We start from the raw sequence: 15,596 nt of genomic DNA, 5'->3' as shown, positions 1-15,596 counted from the left end.
GTGTGTGTTTTATTTGAATGTATTTGGTTAATTTATTTATCCCCCACACTACAAGTTATTTGAGGTTTTATGGCAATTACATTCCGCACCTGTGTACATATGTTTATTCTGAACAACATTGACTTACCCCGGGACCTGCGCTGCAGCGTTCAAATTCAGTGTCGTATTCTCTCTACTGCTTCTATATTATTATTAAGGGGTTGCATCTTTGTAATAGCAGATTCTAGCCTCTCTAATTGCCTTACAACACGCAGTTGAAACGTTCCAGGTTAACCTGCAATGTAACGTACGTGTGTGTGTGAAAGCTTTGCTTTGTATACTTACCAAACAATGTTTATTTGTTTGTTACACAAGATATATTATACACACACCTTTTTCATAATTGGTACTTGATCAATAACCTCTGACATTTGTATAGGGAACAACAAATTATGAAGGGAACCCTTCTGAATCAATTGGTCAGTCTTTAACCAGATAAAAATGTAAGTTTAAAAATACTTCTGTCTATATTTGTCTTTATGCAGGAAAGAGTCCATTTATGTAACCAATTGCTTCAATTCATAATAAAATGTTGCCACAGTTGTCCTGACTGAATAGCGTGTATACCAAGTTCCATGACCATTTAAAGAGGGGATTTCTGAAGGGGAAAAATATGTATAACCTATATGGAGATGTCAACACATTACTATACATTTAACACTGGACACAGCTTCTTACTGGCATCTGTGGAAAAGTTTGGGATTGATATTACACAGCTGAGCAAGCAGAAGCTCTCATGTTGCCTGTTGTCATCCTGTCTGACTGTCACCTTGTAGAAACTAAACAACCAGAGCACCAAAAAAAAATAAATCAAGGTACAGTATAACAGAGTGGCTGAGCAAGGCAGAATGTTTCATTGGAATTGCATTTATTATTTTGTACATTTGGAAGACTCCAGGCAGGGACAGTGGAACAACAGCTGGCTATGTCTGTAAAGTAGCTACAGTTTCAGCTATTTACAGCTTCAGATATGTAGTCCATCATCAAATTGGACTGTTCTACAAACAGCGGTTACTGCTCTTGAACATATATGCATTGCTCTACCCTTGTGATGTTATGGAACTCTTTATTAGAATGATTTGTATATGTTGTATTCTTTAAGCAGGTTCCTTTTAAATTATGCCAACCAGCAAAACAACTGAAATCAGCCCTGTTGTCATTCAGTCCTCTGTAACTGACCTGCAAAGTTCAGCGCATTACTGAATGTTATCATTTTAAAGTTCAAGGGGTTGTTGGCTGATTTTTCAGGCGGTTTCTTCATTAGGAAATTTATAGAAACACTCTTAAAGTTGACATTCCTTTATCTGAACAATGTGATTATATTAACGCCCCTCTGGTCCCAATTATGTTGGACAATAGAGGTTTAACTGTAGTTTGAAAATGTCTTTCCTAATTGAGAAACACTTTCTAAACAACAATTGCTCAAAACAAAATGGGAATCATGCTTGACATGACTAAATTCAAGAGACAAAACTATTTTGCTTTCAACTAAATTATCAGTTTGAAGACTGAAGTCCTCAATCAAAAAAAAAAAAAATCCTGGCTCTTAATAGCAACAAGTTATAAACACTACAGTTAAATTGATTAAATAACAAGACATACTCTTCTGTGTTCCTAATACACCCCTAATATGTGCTTATAAATAGCTTTGATTAACATTGTAAGTTTAATTATCACAGCATATCCTTTAACACCAGCTTACATTGGTCGTCTTTTCTACAAGTCTGATGTGAGTTGCAATTTGAAGCTACTTACTCTTTAAATACATTTTCTTCACTTATTTTTACTATCCCCTTATATTTTTATGATGTTTGCCATTATACTGAGTGGTGCTAATAACACATGCTCCTATACTGTGCTGTTGATTTTTTGATACGTCTGTGTAAGGTGCTGTGACTGAGATCAGGTGCAGCTCTACTGTTACCTCTGCCTGCCACAAACATATGTAATCTAGACTGCATTAGCAAAATGGTCTGTACAGAAGAGCCAGTGCCATCTAGTGAACTGCCCCTTTGCAAACAACTTGCCTTTAGTTTTGCTGTCAATGCCCTGCTGTGCACTCAATGGTGCTGGAGTAGTATACTAATGGCTTAAAAGTACACCCATGCCAATTGACACAAAGGATGGCTGTCAATCTACACATTAATGAAGCTTTTTATTTATGTCCTGGTTTAATTTCTGATCAATAAGCTTTGAAACTCAGTAAGCACTGCAAGGGAGTGCAACCCGAAGACCATCAAATAAAAACATCAAGTCAAAGACAAAGCCATCTTTATATTACTGTTACAGGGCAGCAGTGTGGAGTAGTAGGGCAGCAGTGTGGAGTAGTGGTTAGGGCTCTGGACTCTTGACCGGAGGGTCGTGGGTTCAATCCCAGCTGAGGGACACTGCTGCTGTACCCTTGAGCAAGGTACTTTACCTAGATTGCTCCAGTAAAAACCCAACTGTATAAATGGGTACTTGTATGTAAAAAATAATGTGATAACTTGTAACAATTGTAAGTCGCCCTGGATAAGGGCGTCTGCTAAAAAATAAATAATAATAATAATAATAATAATACTGTATCAAGACTGGTGGCATTGATGAAGCATGGAGGACAAACCGACACAGACAATAAGAAATGTGACGGTTAATATATTCAGGCTTATTCAGAAACAACGTACCATAGAAAAAAAAACATTATGACTGAACGTCGCTTTTTGTTAAGTTTTGGGTTTATGGCAAACAGGTATACATACAATACAAAGCAAGCTGACTCTTGTAATGCGCTCTCCATGCCAAGGTATCCCAGGACACAATTCAAATAAACTGGTAGCAGTAACCCATTCCAACTATGAAAACACACACTCAGACAAATCAGTCTAAGATTCGATAGTGGGCTTCGTGTTCACGTTGGCAAAGTGCTTGTAGGGCAACAGAGCCTTCCACTTCTACAAGTCCAGACAAGCCAGTCATATGTCCCGAACACAACAAAGACAACCTTTTTTCACTTAAACATCTCAAAAATCTCTCGCCAATGCTGAAAAACCAGTTCATGCATTTTGTAACTTCTAGACTGGACAGCTAGTACACAGTGCTACAGCCAGAGGACTAAAACACATCTACACCAGCACATGCCCATCTCCCTAGCATTGTCATTCATTTACTGGCATCCAGTGAAATCTAGAATTTCCTATAAAGTATAACGATATGATTTTCACCACAAGGCCTATCTACCAGTACCTGATGTTCTCAATCTCTTTGCTCCTTGAATCTGGTTCTGCTGAGTGAGTCTAGGACCAGGACGTGTATGCAATGTGATAAGGCTTTTAGTTGCAATGCTCCTTCCTAAGGTTTCATAAAACCCCAAATAGCACTAATCCTGGACTACCTAATGTTACCTAATGCAAGATCATTGATCAGGGTCTGTGAAACCAGCCCTTTTAACTCTTTATTTATGCTTTAAATGGAATGGATACAATGGATATTTGTAATGTGCTCCGCAACGGCCTCGGTCATTTAAGGCTCTATAAAAGTGAAATGTTGTTGTGTAGTTGCGATGGTGAACCTGCTCCGTAATCTTTTTTTTTTTTTTTTTTTTTTTTAAGTCAGGAAACAAAAATGATGATCTAGAAGCTAGAAGATTTCTCCCTGGGTTTTTCTGTTACAATACATTGATGTAATTGCTGCAATTGGTTGGCCCATTGATTGGTGTCCGCTCTACTGGGCCTTCAGCACAGTCACCTATAGCCAGGTTTAAATAATTCAATTTTCAATATCATTGACTCAATTGTTGGTAGAATTAATAGTACATTAGGGTCAAATCTTGTTAATCAAAAATAACTAGAACAATTATCACCCAGTTACCTTTCCTAATATTTAACTATCGTGATGTTGTGTACTGTCATGTAACTCTGACAACATAACACAAGTTAGATGTCCTATTTAAACCGGTTGTGTAGATTTTTCTCAGTTGTGAATTACTAGCATAGCATTGTGTTGTGTACAACCAACTTAACTGGCTGAATAAGGCTGGAAGAATAAAACCTCACTAGTTGTTAATTTTTTTTAAGTGATCCCTGATCAGGCACCAGAATAGCTGATCAGTTATTGTACTCTAGTTGAAGTCCACCGTCTGCCATGTACAGGGTCGCTATGGTTTACAAGGGTTTTGAACACAGCTCTGTAAAGTTTGGAACAATGCGATGCCCAGTGTAATGTATCAGCCAGTGTGCTTTTTGAGAGCTTACAGAATCGCTTTGCCAAGGGTGAACTGTTTTGTTTAAATGGTTTGCACTGATCTTAACGTCTGCAGATATTAGGAAATTGTATTGTGAATGGTGTTTGTCGTACTGTAACCAAGGGAACTGACGTCCTCTAGTACCCCCAGTGAAAACAGAGTGATTTGTCAAGAGGTTTATTTCCTAGTGAGTGAAATTTAACAGCATAAACAAAGCAATGAACAGCCAAAACAGGACAGACAGGGAACTCACAAAAAGCAACCCTGACGAAACCGTCTGTGAGGTGGAGAAGGGGATGATGGGACAAACGACAAAAGGGGAAAAGCCATATTTTCAAAGCGTTTCCTCTATTCTTTAACTACCTCCTATTTTTTTAAAGGACAAACAATAAATCATGTTGGCATTACAAAGCGAAAAACAAAACCCCACTGAGAGTGCTTAAAATAACTTGAAATGGTTCTAGTTTTGTAAAAGTAACAGGTGTTTTACCTCTTTCAAAAGAGAAGAGTTCAAGACTGGAGTAAACGCTTTGAAAATATGGCCCAAGTGTTAACAGGTAAGAATATATATCACGTGTTGTTCTCAGATTGTCTGTAAATAGTGTTCCTTCCAAACAGTAACATACTTGGTGCGTTGTTTCTGATTACATACATAATTGCATTTAGATGCTAATACATGTTTTAGGTTTTTAGTTAAGCTGGGCAGCTCACAGGACACAGACACAGACCCAATACAAATCAATCATGGCTTCAATACAATGCTGATATACCACACTCCTATACAATAAGGCCTTTCAGTTTTAACAGCAATTTATTAAAATGTCTTGCAGTCGGATTCTACTGACTTTTAAATCGCACATAACACTTTTTTCAGTTTTTGACACACAGGCTGGTGAGAACAGAAAGCTATCCACATTAGCCAGCATATTCTCAAATCTACAAGCTGCTAAAATAAAATAAAAATCTGTACAATATTTTAAATATTGTATATACATTCAAATAAAAATAAGTATTTTATTATATATCAACGCCAGTGTTCTTCGGTATATTGAACTCTGGAATACAACATAAAATGTAATAATTAGCTATTTAAATAGTGGCCATTTTCCACAAGCATAAAAAGAAAAAGAAAAAAGGCAACAAGCATATTGCTATGGCTATTGAAATTATTGAGGCAGGTTCAGCTAGCAGCATTCTCTAGTTAGCTTTTGGTTTTCCTAGTTACTTTTAACAGTTCACATTCTAGGATTTCAAAGATTAGTTTCATAGCAATGTGCATATCATTGACAACCAAGCTTTTTACAGAGGGTGAAACGACAGTAATGGAGCCTGAAAAGCCTGAAAGACCATTGGCTTAAAAAGCTCATTTTTCAAGGTGTTATATTCATTTGCAATGTATGATTTTTAGCAGTGTGTTGGTGTCGTAAGTAGGCATGTGATGAAAAAAGTGATTTATCAGCAAAAATGTGGCAGTAATTTCAAACTTTGATAAATTGAGACTACCAGTTAATTTTTTTCCTAAAACCAGAATGCTTTATATAGAACAGTTCTATAGCTATAGCCCGTTCGTTATTATAACAAACACACAATTTCGAAATGTGGAATATTAGCACATTATAACATCCCACATCTGGGGGGTAGGAAGCTTGGACCCCTAAAACTAAATATCTTTGGGGAATGTAAACAAGCAGGGCAGTCAAGTCTCTTTCACAGACAGCAGAACACCAATAAAGGCATTCTATTTAAATGTAAAACAAGACTGCAGTTAGCTGCATCTTTAAATCAGTCCTTAACCAATTGGGCTGCAATAGTAGATATTACTATTCTGAATTGCTGACAAATCACATAGCTTTGAGGCACACTTATTTGTTTAACTACTACACTAAGACTCCTTGGTATTCTCCAGGTGTTTCATTGTGTTACTTGTGTGCGGTTACATGAATACAGGATTAATAATTTAGGAAATCAATGCCGGCCTTGACACATCTCGAGGTGGCGATATCAAGTGCCATAGCCTTGATCTCAGTGTCCCCGAACTGCAGGCGGGTCTGGATCTCCCTGCGGGCTGGAACAGAGGAGGGCTCTGTCCCTGTAAGGTCCAGACGCAGAGTGCCGCACTTCTTAACCCCAGGGTCTGTGATGAAAGTGACGTCGTCTATCTCCGAGCAGTAGATGTTGATCACAATGACCAGCTGGGACGGTCTGGCCGGGGTGTAGCTGCGCTTGACCATCTCCCCGAGGGCCACTGACTGGTCGGCTGAGATGAACTTGTCGAAGACATCGGTGCACCAACGAGTGCCGTCTTTCAGAAGCATTTTCTCCGGCGGGTGCTTCCCCTCCACGTACCTGTTGAGGACCCCCACGCCGTAGGTGAGAGGGGAGCGGCGCACCTTGATCACTGAGGGGTCTAGGCCAAACAACACGGCTCCCTTCAGGATGGTCAGCCCCACGTCATAGGGAATGATGATGCGACAGCGGCCCCCCAGCATGGTCTGAATGGCTTGCTGGAGTAAAGGAGATTCGGAAAAACCTCCGACCAGAAAGAGGAACTTGATGTCGCTCACTTCGGGCTTCTCAAACAGATCACCTGGGTACACAGGAAGGAAGTGGCTGATTTTTAGGAAATTGCACAATGGGCCCTGGTCGCATTCTCTCTCGAAAACAGTTGAAATGTTTCATGAAATGCAAACTTAATTTTATTAATAGAAGAAAAATTGCAAGTCTTGTTTGCTGGTATGTGTTGCACCACTAAACTTCTTGCGATACTGCCTTTCACCAGCAGATAGAGAAAATGTAACATTCCTAGTTGTCGAATATACCAATTAAATGAACTAACAGTATTTTATACCGTCAACAGTAGTTATTCAGTAGTTCTGAAAATAAACTTAGAAAATTAGACATATGTATAAGGCTGGAAGAATAAAACCTCACTAGTTGTTAATTTTTTTTAAGTGATCCCTGATCAGGCACCAGAATAGCTGAGTATCAGCAAGAATGAACCTGGCATCTGATGTCCTGTTTAATGTCACTAACAGGATTACACCCAGGTATGATGCTATAAATCAATAGGAGAAGCACCTGGTTGGTTAATGATCAGCAAAGGGTGTTGCGAGACAATTTTACTCTCCAGGTTAGAAGATGAAGGAAGTGCAACGCTATCTGAAAGCAAGGCTTGTAAACAGATATCTCCTTAACCTAATGTAGTACCAGATAATCATGTTTACTATAACATGTGTTTCTTTCAAAACTGCACATTTAATTGAACAGAAGTTCACAATAGGTACGATTCACAGAATTATTTCTTATAACCCATTAAGCCACCCACAGAAGTAAGTGAACTCCAGTACTTACTGAGGTGCTGGATAATGTGGTCTATTGTGGGTTTAAAGAGAGCATTCATTGCATCCGGATTCATCCGAAGCATTCCTTGGGAAGACCATTTTACAAAATCTACACTGTTAACAGACAAGCAGACAAAAAAAATTGGGACTGGTTTACTTAAGATGATGAAAAGAGCTACCAGTTTGAATAAATGTTGAATGCATGTAATTTTCCCAGAGCATCAAAGATTAAAAAACATTTTTTCAAAATATTTGAGGTATGTCAAATTTCTGCTTTTCCCGCTTTATTCGCTAAACTATTTAACTAAGACAGCATGATCATTTTAATGAATGATATATATATAATTTTTTTAAATCAAATATTAACTATTTATGATATTGACTATCAGCACCTGTTTTCCTCTTTTGAACCCCATCTCCACACTCAACCTGTCCTGGGAATGTCTGGTTCATACTGGTCTGGTGACTACTGGCAGACAATCGTACAACATGACTAATGCTGAGAAAAAACTTGAAACGCCAGAGTAGAAATGCCCTCAACGACAGTCACACAATTGAAGTATGAACCAGGCTTCACTAGCCATTTTCACAGAGACCTGAATGAACCTGCTTGCAGAGGAGGGGGAAGTGCAATCATTGGAAGAGCGCAGCGCTCATGGAGAACGATGTTCAGAACAAGGTTTGTGGTAGTGGAAACAGAGCTCTACATGACTGTAATCATGTTGTTTTCCGCATGCTCACTTGCTCTTGCGGAGGGCGTGCTCCACGCTGTGCCCTCTGAACTTCTTGTAGTAGTCGATGAAGGAGAAGGGCAGGTTGATGTTGAGAGGATTGGTTCTCTCGGGAGCCGCCGCTCTCTTCCTTGACTCGAATGCGATCATCAGATCCACCCAGGCTGCAGGCCGCTTGATCTTAAACTGGTCAATAAAATCCACCCCGAAGATCTTGCACAGCAGCTTTTCAAACTCATAGTCTACACCTATAGAACCATAAGGACCGCCTGCAATCACAAGAGAAGAGGTAGGGATTCAACCGCATCATTCAGTTCATATAGTCAGCGCAAAATAATGTCTGAAGCGTAAATTGGGGGCCTCTATATTCCATATGCTGAACTAAACAAACAGATTTTTAATCCAGTTTTGTTTCAGAATCTAGAATCTCGAAATGTCGACTTTGGGTTTTGCTTTTGCAACTTGACATGATTCTGATGAACTTGAAGTACAGTTTGGAGTGTAATAAGCATTAGAGATCATTATGAGGTCATGGATTAGATCACCTCCATTTGACTTTTTTTCCTTGTCTATGTGACCTGAAGTAACTAGCACCCTTCACACCTTTGAATAAATGTCAAATACATGATAACTCAGCACACACACATTCCTCTTAAAGGGACCATTAAGAGATCCTTCACACTTTATTACATGAGCTAGAGCCACATCGGCAGTGGCATAATCATTTCAATCCAAACTCATCTCAGCGATGAGTTTGGATTGAAATGGGAAACAAGACTTTTAGTCGATTAGTTGTATCCAAAATAAACTGCTCTCTAGGGTCCCGTAAATGGCCATTGTTTATCCCGACACAAACAGGGGATTTGATTCAGAACGTCAGTTACAGTGTGATGAGTTTCAAATGTCACTTTTTTTTATTGTATTTTGATATTTGCTACCATTCTGAGTAGCTCTAGGTTTTCTTGCACCAGCATTGAATCATTTTATTAAATCTGCCTTTACCTGGTTTTGAGTTCCTTTGAGCTTGTCTGGAGAGTCCTAGGTGCTGGGACCTACCGCAATTCCTCGTTCCATTCAAACCATGAGACAATATAATCTGCTTGTCCCACCTACTCTACATACAGATTGTACATAGTATAAAAATGCTTCCGGATTAAAAAATAGGATTCTCACTCATTTCTTCTGATATGAACCTAAATAATTCTTAACATAAGTTTTTTCTTCATTTGTTTACCTCACTTCAATCTCCTTAATACGAATGCAAATACACTTTACCTGAGGCCTTGTATAGCTCCTTTAGATGTCCTTCAGGCAGTCTAATCTGATGGACAGTGAGATCCACTGTGCCCCCGCCACAGTCAACCACTACATAGCGATCGCCTGGGAAAAGGAGGGGGAAAAAATCATCATACCATATATACACAATAACTGCAGATTTTCAGTGCTGGTCCTCAAATACACCAAAACGGTCCAGGTTTGTGTTTCAACCGGGAAATAAATAAGTGTTTTAAAAACATACAGGGTTCTATTCAATTGATCGAAATGATGGTGGAGATACTCGCCCTTATTAAAATCATTAAAAATATCCTTCCTAAGTTTTTTAATATTTTTACAGGGAGAAATAAAAAGAAACTTACAAGAGGAATAGAGATTGTTGGATGTTTGATTTTGATAGAATTGTTTTAACAGTGGCGATATTGAGATCTGTCACTGTTTAGACGCCACATTTTTCCAGTGCACATACAGACAGACAGACTCTGAGACTTTAACCAGTGCTGAGCAAAAGCAATCATTGTTTATCCGTAGACTGCAATACAAATCATAAAATAGAAAAAAAAGTGAACAAGTTGAAACTAAAAACCTGGAGCGTTGGGGGCAGGACCAGGGTTAAATACTACAGAACAATACCATTCACCATTCGAAACCTCACCTGAACCATCTGAATGCACATGTAATATATTCAGCTCTCCTCCTATTCCTTCTCAAATGACCAGTCTGCCTCATAAAAACTAAAATCAATATTGGAAGCACAGCCAGAGCACACTTACAGCTACAATTCCCCAAAACTGTCTGACGTAAAGGAAAAAATATCCTGCACTGGAACAAGCTGTGCTAACCTAAACAGACAGCTTCCTTTTTGATGTTTAAAAGAAACCATTAAATATCCATTACCCTCCAACAAGCATTGTCAAAGATTTTTTTTTAAAAAAAGCATTTTACTCCACTCAGACCCCCTGTAAATCCATAAATAGAGTAGAAAGACTTACAAAGCAGTTCACCATTGCAGAAATGTAATGAACTTGAAAAAATGACCCACCCACTCATTGTGCATTGTAGTAAATGTGTTCTATTAAATATATAAGTATTTATATACTTTCAGTAGTTCCCCCATGCACTGAATTTGTAATGAATGGTATTTATTTGACTATGGAGCATGGTACAAGATTAAACATTTGGCCTCAAACCAACTTGGTTTGAGGGTCCATCCGCCTGGCTCTTTGGACTGGACGATAGACCCTGTGGTTGACCATGGGGTAATTCAATATGGGTGGCAATTAGGGGACGTGGATGGGAGTGAGCGAAAAAAGGGGTAAGTAATGCATGTGTGTGCAGGGGGAGGGGGTCAGTATTTCCTCCACACTGAAGTTACTCATATATTTGTATTTGAAGACAACAAGACCATTTTATATGGCATGTATTATATTTTGTAAGCAATAGGCCCGAGTAGCTTGGAAAAGGCAACAAATGCCCCATCCTCTGTAGTTGAGCATTTATTTGTTCACACTGCATGTTGGAGAATAGTATAGTTTGTTCAAAATAATTTGATATTGCACAATTTATGCATATACAGGTCCCTTAAAGCTTCCAGTAATGTATGGTCACTGCACTATGGGGTTTATTAAAAGGAGTTGTAGTTACCATAATAAATCATATAATCTTACCTGTAGTGCACTTTAATTCACTATATACATCTCTAATGTACACATACTATTGCAAACATGTATTTTCATTCTAAAACATGTTATGTGGTACTACACAAGTTAAAAGATAGTTAATAGATAGAAATCAGTTACACTTGCACGTCCTGGGTCATTTCACTTCAATGTTTATGGCGGTCAACTGGCTACAAAGCTTGTCACTCATTAGGGGAAGCAGCTGGTTGGTTACAGAAATGAAAGAAGGCCCTGAAGTGATGGGGACAACTTCACGCCCCATGAGAAATGACCATGAAAGTGCAAGACTGAAAGTGAGACCTACAAAAAGAGTTTTCTTTAACCTAGTGTCGTACCAAATATCAGTTTTTAAAATGTGAGACCAATATATGAATTCCCTATTCTTCCCGTGACATTTGTCTTGCACACTTTGCCCAGCACATTCCTGTCACAGTCTGTGTCTATTTACCCAGCTTCAGTTACTGTGAGGGCGTGCAGAAGGAATGACATGGGTAATTAGAATCGGATTTCATAGGAATGGAACTGGGTGTTAATAAGCAGATGAACAAGCAGAGTGGGTTTGACAGCATGTTGTTTTTACATTACGAAACCCTGCGTGCCCCTGCCAGCAACATAAGACCCAGCAAAAGCAAAGGAGCGAAAGCACTCTACCTTCAGCCAGCTCTGACCAGAGCTCTCCTATGACATTTTCCACCAAAAAGGTGCGGCTCTGCCGGTTACGTCGGACGACTTCCTTGGCTGGTTGTTGACAGAAAGAAAATGACTGAATGTAAGAAATGACAAGCGCACAGAAGCTGTATGTCTGATCAACACCAACATAAAAGCAAGCGACAGTGTCAAAATCAAATTTCCTGGCCAGAATGGGGCTGCAGCTCCTCCAGCACCACTGCACATGGGCAGGCATAGCTCGAACCAGCATGACTCAAGCATACTGCCGCTAGAACAGCTTTGATACAGTTTGCGGTCATAAATATTGCGCACCCCTTGATGTTTCACTAATACAGAACTCTGGACACAGCTTTTGCTGTTTTATTCTTAAAGGATTACAAGTCTTAATGTTTTAAAGCTAGCAATGGATTTATTCCAACTTCTGTTGCTTCCTCAGTTGACGCTGTGTTGGCCATGCCCACGTGGTGATACGTGGCGTTCAAAGTATTCTGGTGACTTCAATTACCTCATTTGTCGCCATATGAGGACAAAAATGGATTTGATGTAAGTCATTGGGGTCTATTTAAATGATCAACACAATGAAGTACACAAATCTAACAAAATAAGTCCAGTAAATCTTATCTTTAATTATTACCATCACCTTTTCCTATATGAAAGATGCACACATTGTTTTAAACATGTATTTGACTTTTAATGGTATTTTTTCATAGCATTTGTCAACCAAAAAGGGAGTGAATGTGTTTTGTACTTTTTCAAGTTGAAGGAATGCGTTTGACACTAGGAGCTCCTTATAGGGAAAAAACAAACAACTGAATGTCAGACAATGACTCTTCCTGTGTGTATGTGTGTGTGTGTGTGTGTGTGTGTACGCACCAGCCTTCACCAAATATACAAGGGAAACAAAACACTCCATCCAGTGCCAATCTTAATAATCCTAGCAATACAATATCATCAACTCTTATGATTTATCCATTATAATTATAAAAAGGGCAGTTCTACAAAGATGCATCATCTCCATTCACAGGGACGTCATGTTCTGTTACTGAAGGCAGAGAGTGTCTCATTTGAAATAAAGCTCATTTAGTTACAAATGGGGAAAGGAATAACCATCTGTTTTTTTTTTTTTCTTAGACTTAGATTGTGTATTAAAATTAAGTATTTTAGATTAATTTCAACACATCTGAAATGATCCTGGATAATCATTTGCCATTAAGAAGCAAAATAAAAAGGTTTTATTCATCATATGTTAGCTATTAAAAGATCGACATTGCATTTTTATATAAAGAAGAGCAAGATAATTTTTATCTTTTTAAGTAGCAAACAACTCTTCATTTGACTGTCAGTAAAGGAATGGCTGGCTCACCGATAGGCTTGCCCCATCATTACCGCAAAGCAAAGTTTATAGAACCTACATCTATCTATACTTTAAAATGGATTTAAAATGGATTTATTCTTGTGATTAAAATAGACAGCATTATGACTTCATAATAAAGTCAGCATGCAAACAATCACATTTTTTAGATGTAAAATCAGCATGACATTTGCAAGTATAGTCTTGCAGGCTACCAGCATTAGAAATGCAACTGCTTGCAAATTGAAAACAAAAAAAACATACCAGCATGCACGGAGATTCACCAAACAGTACTATCCAGTCACGCTTTTCTAAACTGTGGATACAAATTCATATTGCTGTGTATTGTCCATCAACTTACTGTATTGCATTGAACAGTTTTTTGCTTTTTTTATATTGAATAAATCTCAATTCAGTTGTCAAACGTGCTGCAGAGTACTTAAACACAATATAGATGAGAGACGAGAATCTTGGAAAATCTCCCAAACTTTTGCTGTTGCTGCTTTATTTGCTGGCAAATAACGTTTTTTTTTTCAAGTTTGTTGGCTCCAGTAAAATTCACCCCTTCCCTCAAAAGAGATGCAGAAGACATTATAGAATGGGTCATCTCTCTTTTGTGGGTCTCAATACTTCAGTTTGATGTATCAAAGGAGTTAAAAAAATATATATATATATACAATGAATGTACCTGATACGGTAATCCATTGAAAAGGTGATAGATGTTTTTTTTGTTAGAAACAAATCGATGCATGCAAGACTCAACCACTTATAGTTGTGAGTGTCAGTGTAGTAAAAACAAAAACACATGCACGTAAAAAGATTATTTATAATAGGCTTTGTTAAAACTGTCAAGTTAATGTTTAATTAAAAGAATAAAGTATGGATTTGTGGGCATACTGTAGGTAATTGCAGTTTACATTTAGAGGTGTGATAACTAAAGCTTGCAAACCCTTGCTTACCTCTTTAGCAGAATAGTCTTACCTTTCTTTAAATGCTTTATGCTGTTGTTGTTTACCAGACTTTATTTACACTTCAACTCTGAACCCACAAGAAGTTCACTTCCTGTATCTCTATCTTGAACATCACACAGGAAGTAGCTTCAAATGTTATTTGAATCGATTTTTGTTACATTATACTTACTATTTACTATTTACAACAGTATATTTGCAAGTCCCCCATGGTTATGAATTTAACATAGTTTACCATGGTTTTCCTTTTTTTTTTTTTTTTTAAATGCCTTATCATGGCTCTCTGGGCCTTGCAATGCTTACCTATGCTTTCACAGTGCTTTGTTACACTTTGCTATGCTTTTACTGTGGGACACTTTCATAAGGGTAATGCTGTTTGCAATCATTCTTGTGGTTCTAGATTCCCCGATATTAATGTTTCATTTTTATCTGAATCTGCCTTTATCTTCATTTGAGCTAGTCCTAAGAGTCAGGACTGAACAGCCTTCCTCCTGCCATTCAAATCATGTGACAATGGGACAAAATTGCAACACAAACGTAAAATAAGGAATTCAAAAGAAATCTGAAGCTACTTACTCTCTAACATTATAAGTGCTATAGGTACATTGGGTGCCTCCATTAATTATCTATCGGCAATGATAGTGAACCTTAAACCAACACCTCTGCACAGTACCAGTGAAAGTTGTGTGGCACAATGGAGCTGATTACAACCATACTGCAACATCCCATGAAGGATAGGCTGAGACCACCAAACTAGTATAGATCACTATACTAGCTTGCCCCCCAAACTCTTTTTTAATTGTGTCTAAGACGTGTCTTGTACAGTAGATTAGCAGGCAAGGTTACCCTGTGTCATCCCAGTTCCTATGGTCTCAGTCGGGCTGTAGCCGTTGAATGCTGTCTTGGAGCTCAGGTCAATCATCTGGTGGAGGCGGAGCTTCCTACAGTAGATGGAGGCGGCCTCTGGCTCCAGGGCGATGATTAGCTGCTCTGGGTTGTCAGGGGTTACCAGTCCAGACTGGAGGGGAGAACAGAGCGGAAAACAAGAATTCAGTCCCTTTGATACTTAGTCCTTTCATCTGAAGAAAGCAAACGGAAATATGAGCCTCTGTAATTTTTGACTGAACCTCTTTTACCAGGATGTGGAAAGATAACAGATATATAAACAACATCTGTATAAGAACCGGGGCTGCAGCATTTCCATGGTCTAAATTCATCATGAAAATATTTCATTGAAAACAAATGGATATAAAAACTACTGCCAAAAAAAAAAGTAACAAACAAAATTGAGATTGTGAGGTTATCTTCCCTACTTTTGCCTCAG

At 38.4% G+C, this 15,596-nt stretch overlaps 1 protein-coding gene across 2 annotated transcripts in view; it reads right to left on the bottom strand.

Annotated features, from left to right (window-relative positions):
* Window positions 1-4,419: 4,419 nt before the first annotated feature.
* The window catches only part of LOC117418290 (heat shock 70 kDa protein 12A-like), a 46,221-nt gene continuing 35,044 nt past the window's right edge, over window positions 4,420-15,596 (bottom strand). Inside the window, exons 7-12 of one of the 2 annotated variants that reach the window (XM_034031188.3) lie at window positions 15,119-15,290; window positions 11,936-12,022; window positions 9,606-9,710; window positions 8,341-8,599; window positions 7,610-7,713; window positions 4,420-6,845 (exon numbers count right to left, since the gene is read on the bottom strand). In XM_034031188.3, coding sequence (XP_033887079.2) covers window positions 6,208-6,845; window positions 7,610-7,713; window positions 8,341-8,599; window positions 9,606-9,710; window positions 11,936-12,022; window positions 15,119-15,290 — 1,365 coding nt within the window. In that variant the 3' untranslated portion in view covers window positions 4,420-6,207. The remainder of the gene's footprint in view (window positions 6,846-7,609; window positions 7,714-8,340; window positions 8,600-9,605; window positions 9,711-11,935; window positions 12,023-15,118; window positions 15,291-15,596) is intronic. The other variant, XM_034031189.3, reaches the window with a different exon arrangement.

This window comes from Acipenser ruthenus, chromosome 13, assembly GCF_902713425.1.
Source record: "Acipenser ruthenus chromosome 13, fAciRut3.2 maternal haplotype, whole genome shotgun sequence".
In the NCBI taxonomy this organism is placed as follows: Eukaryota; Metazoa; Chordata; class Actinopteri; order Acipenseriformes; family Acipenseridae; genus Acipenser; species Acipenser ruthenus.
Note: the sequence above shows the minus strand (reverse complement) of the source record. Positions and strands in the feature narration are given on the sequence as shown.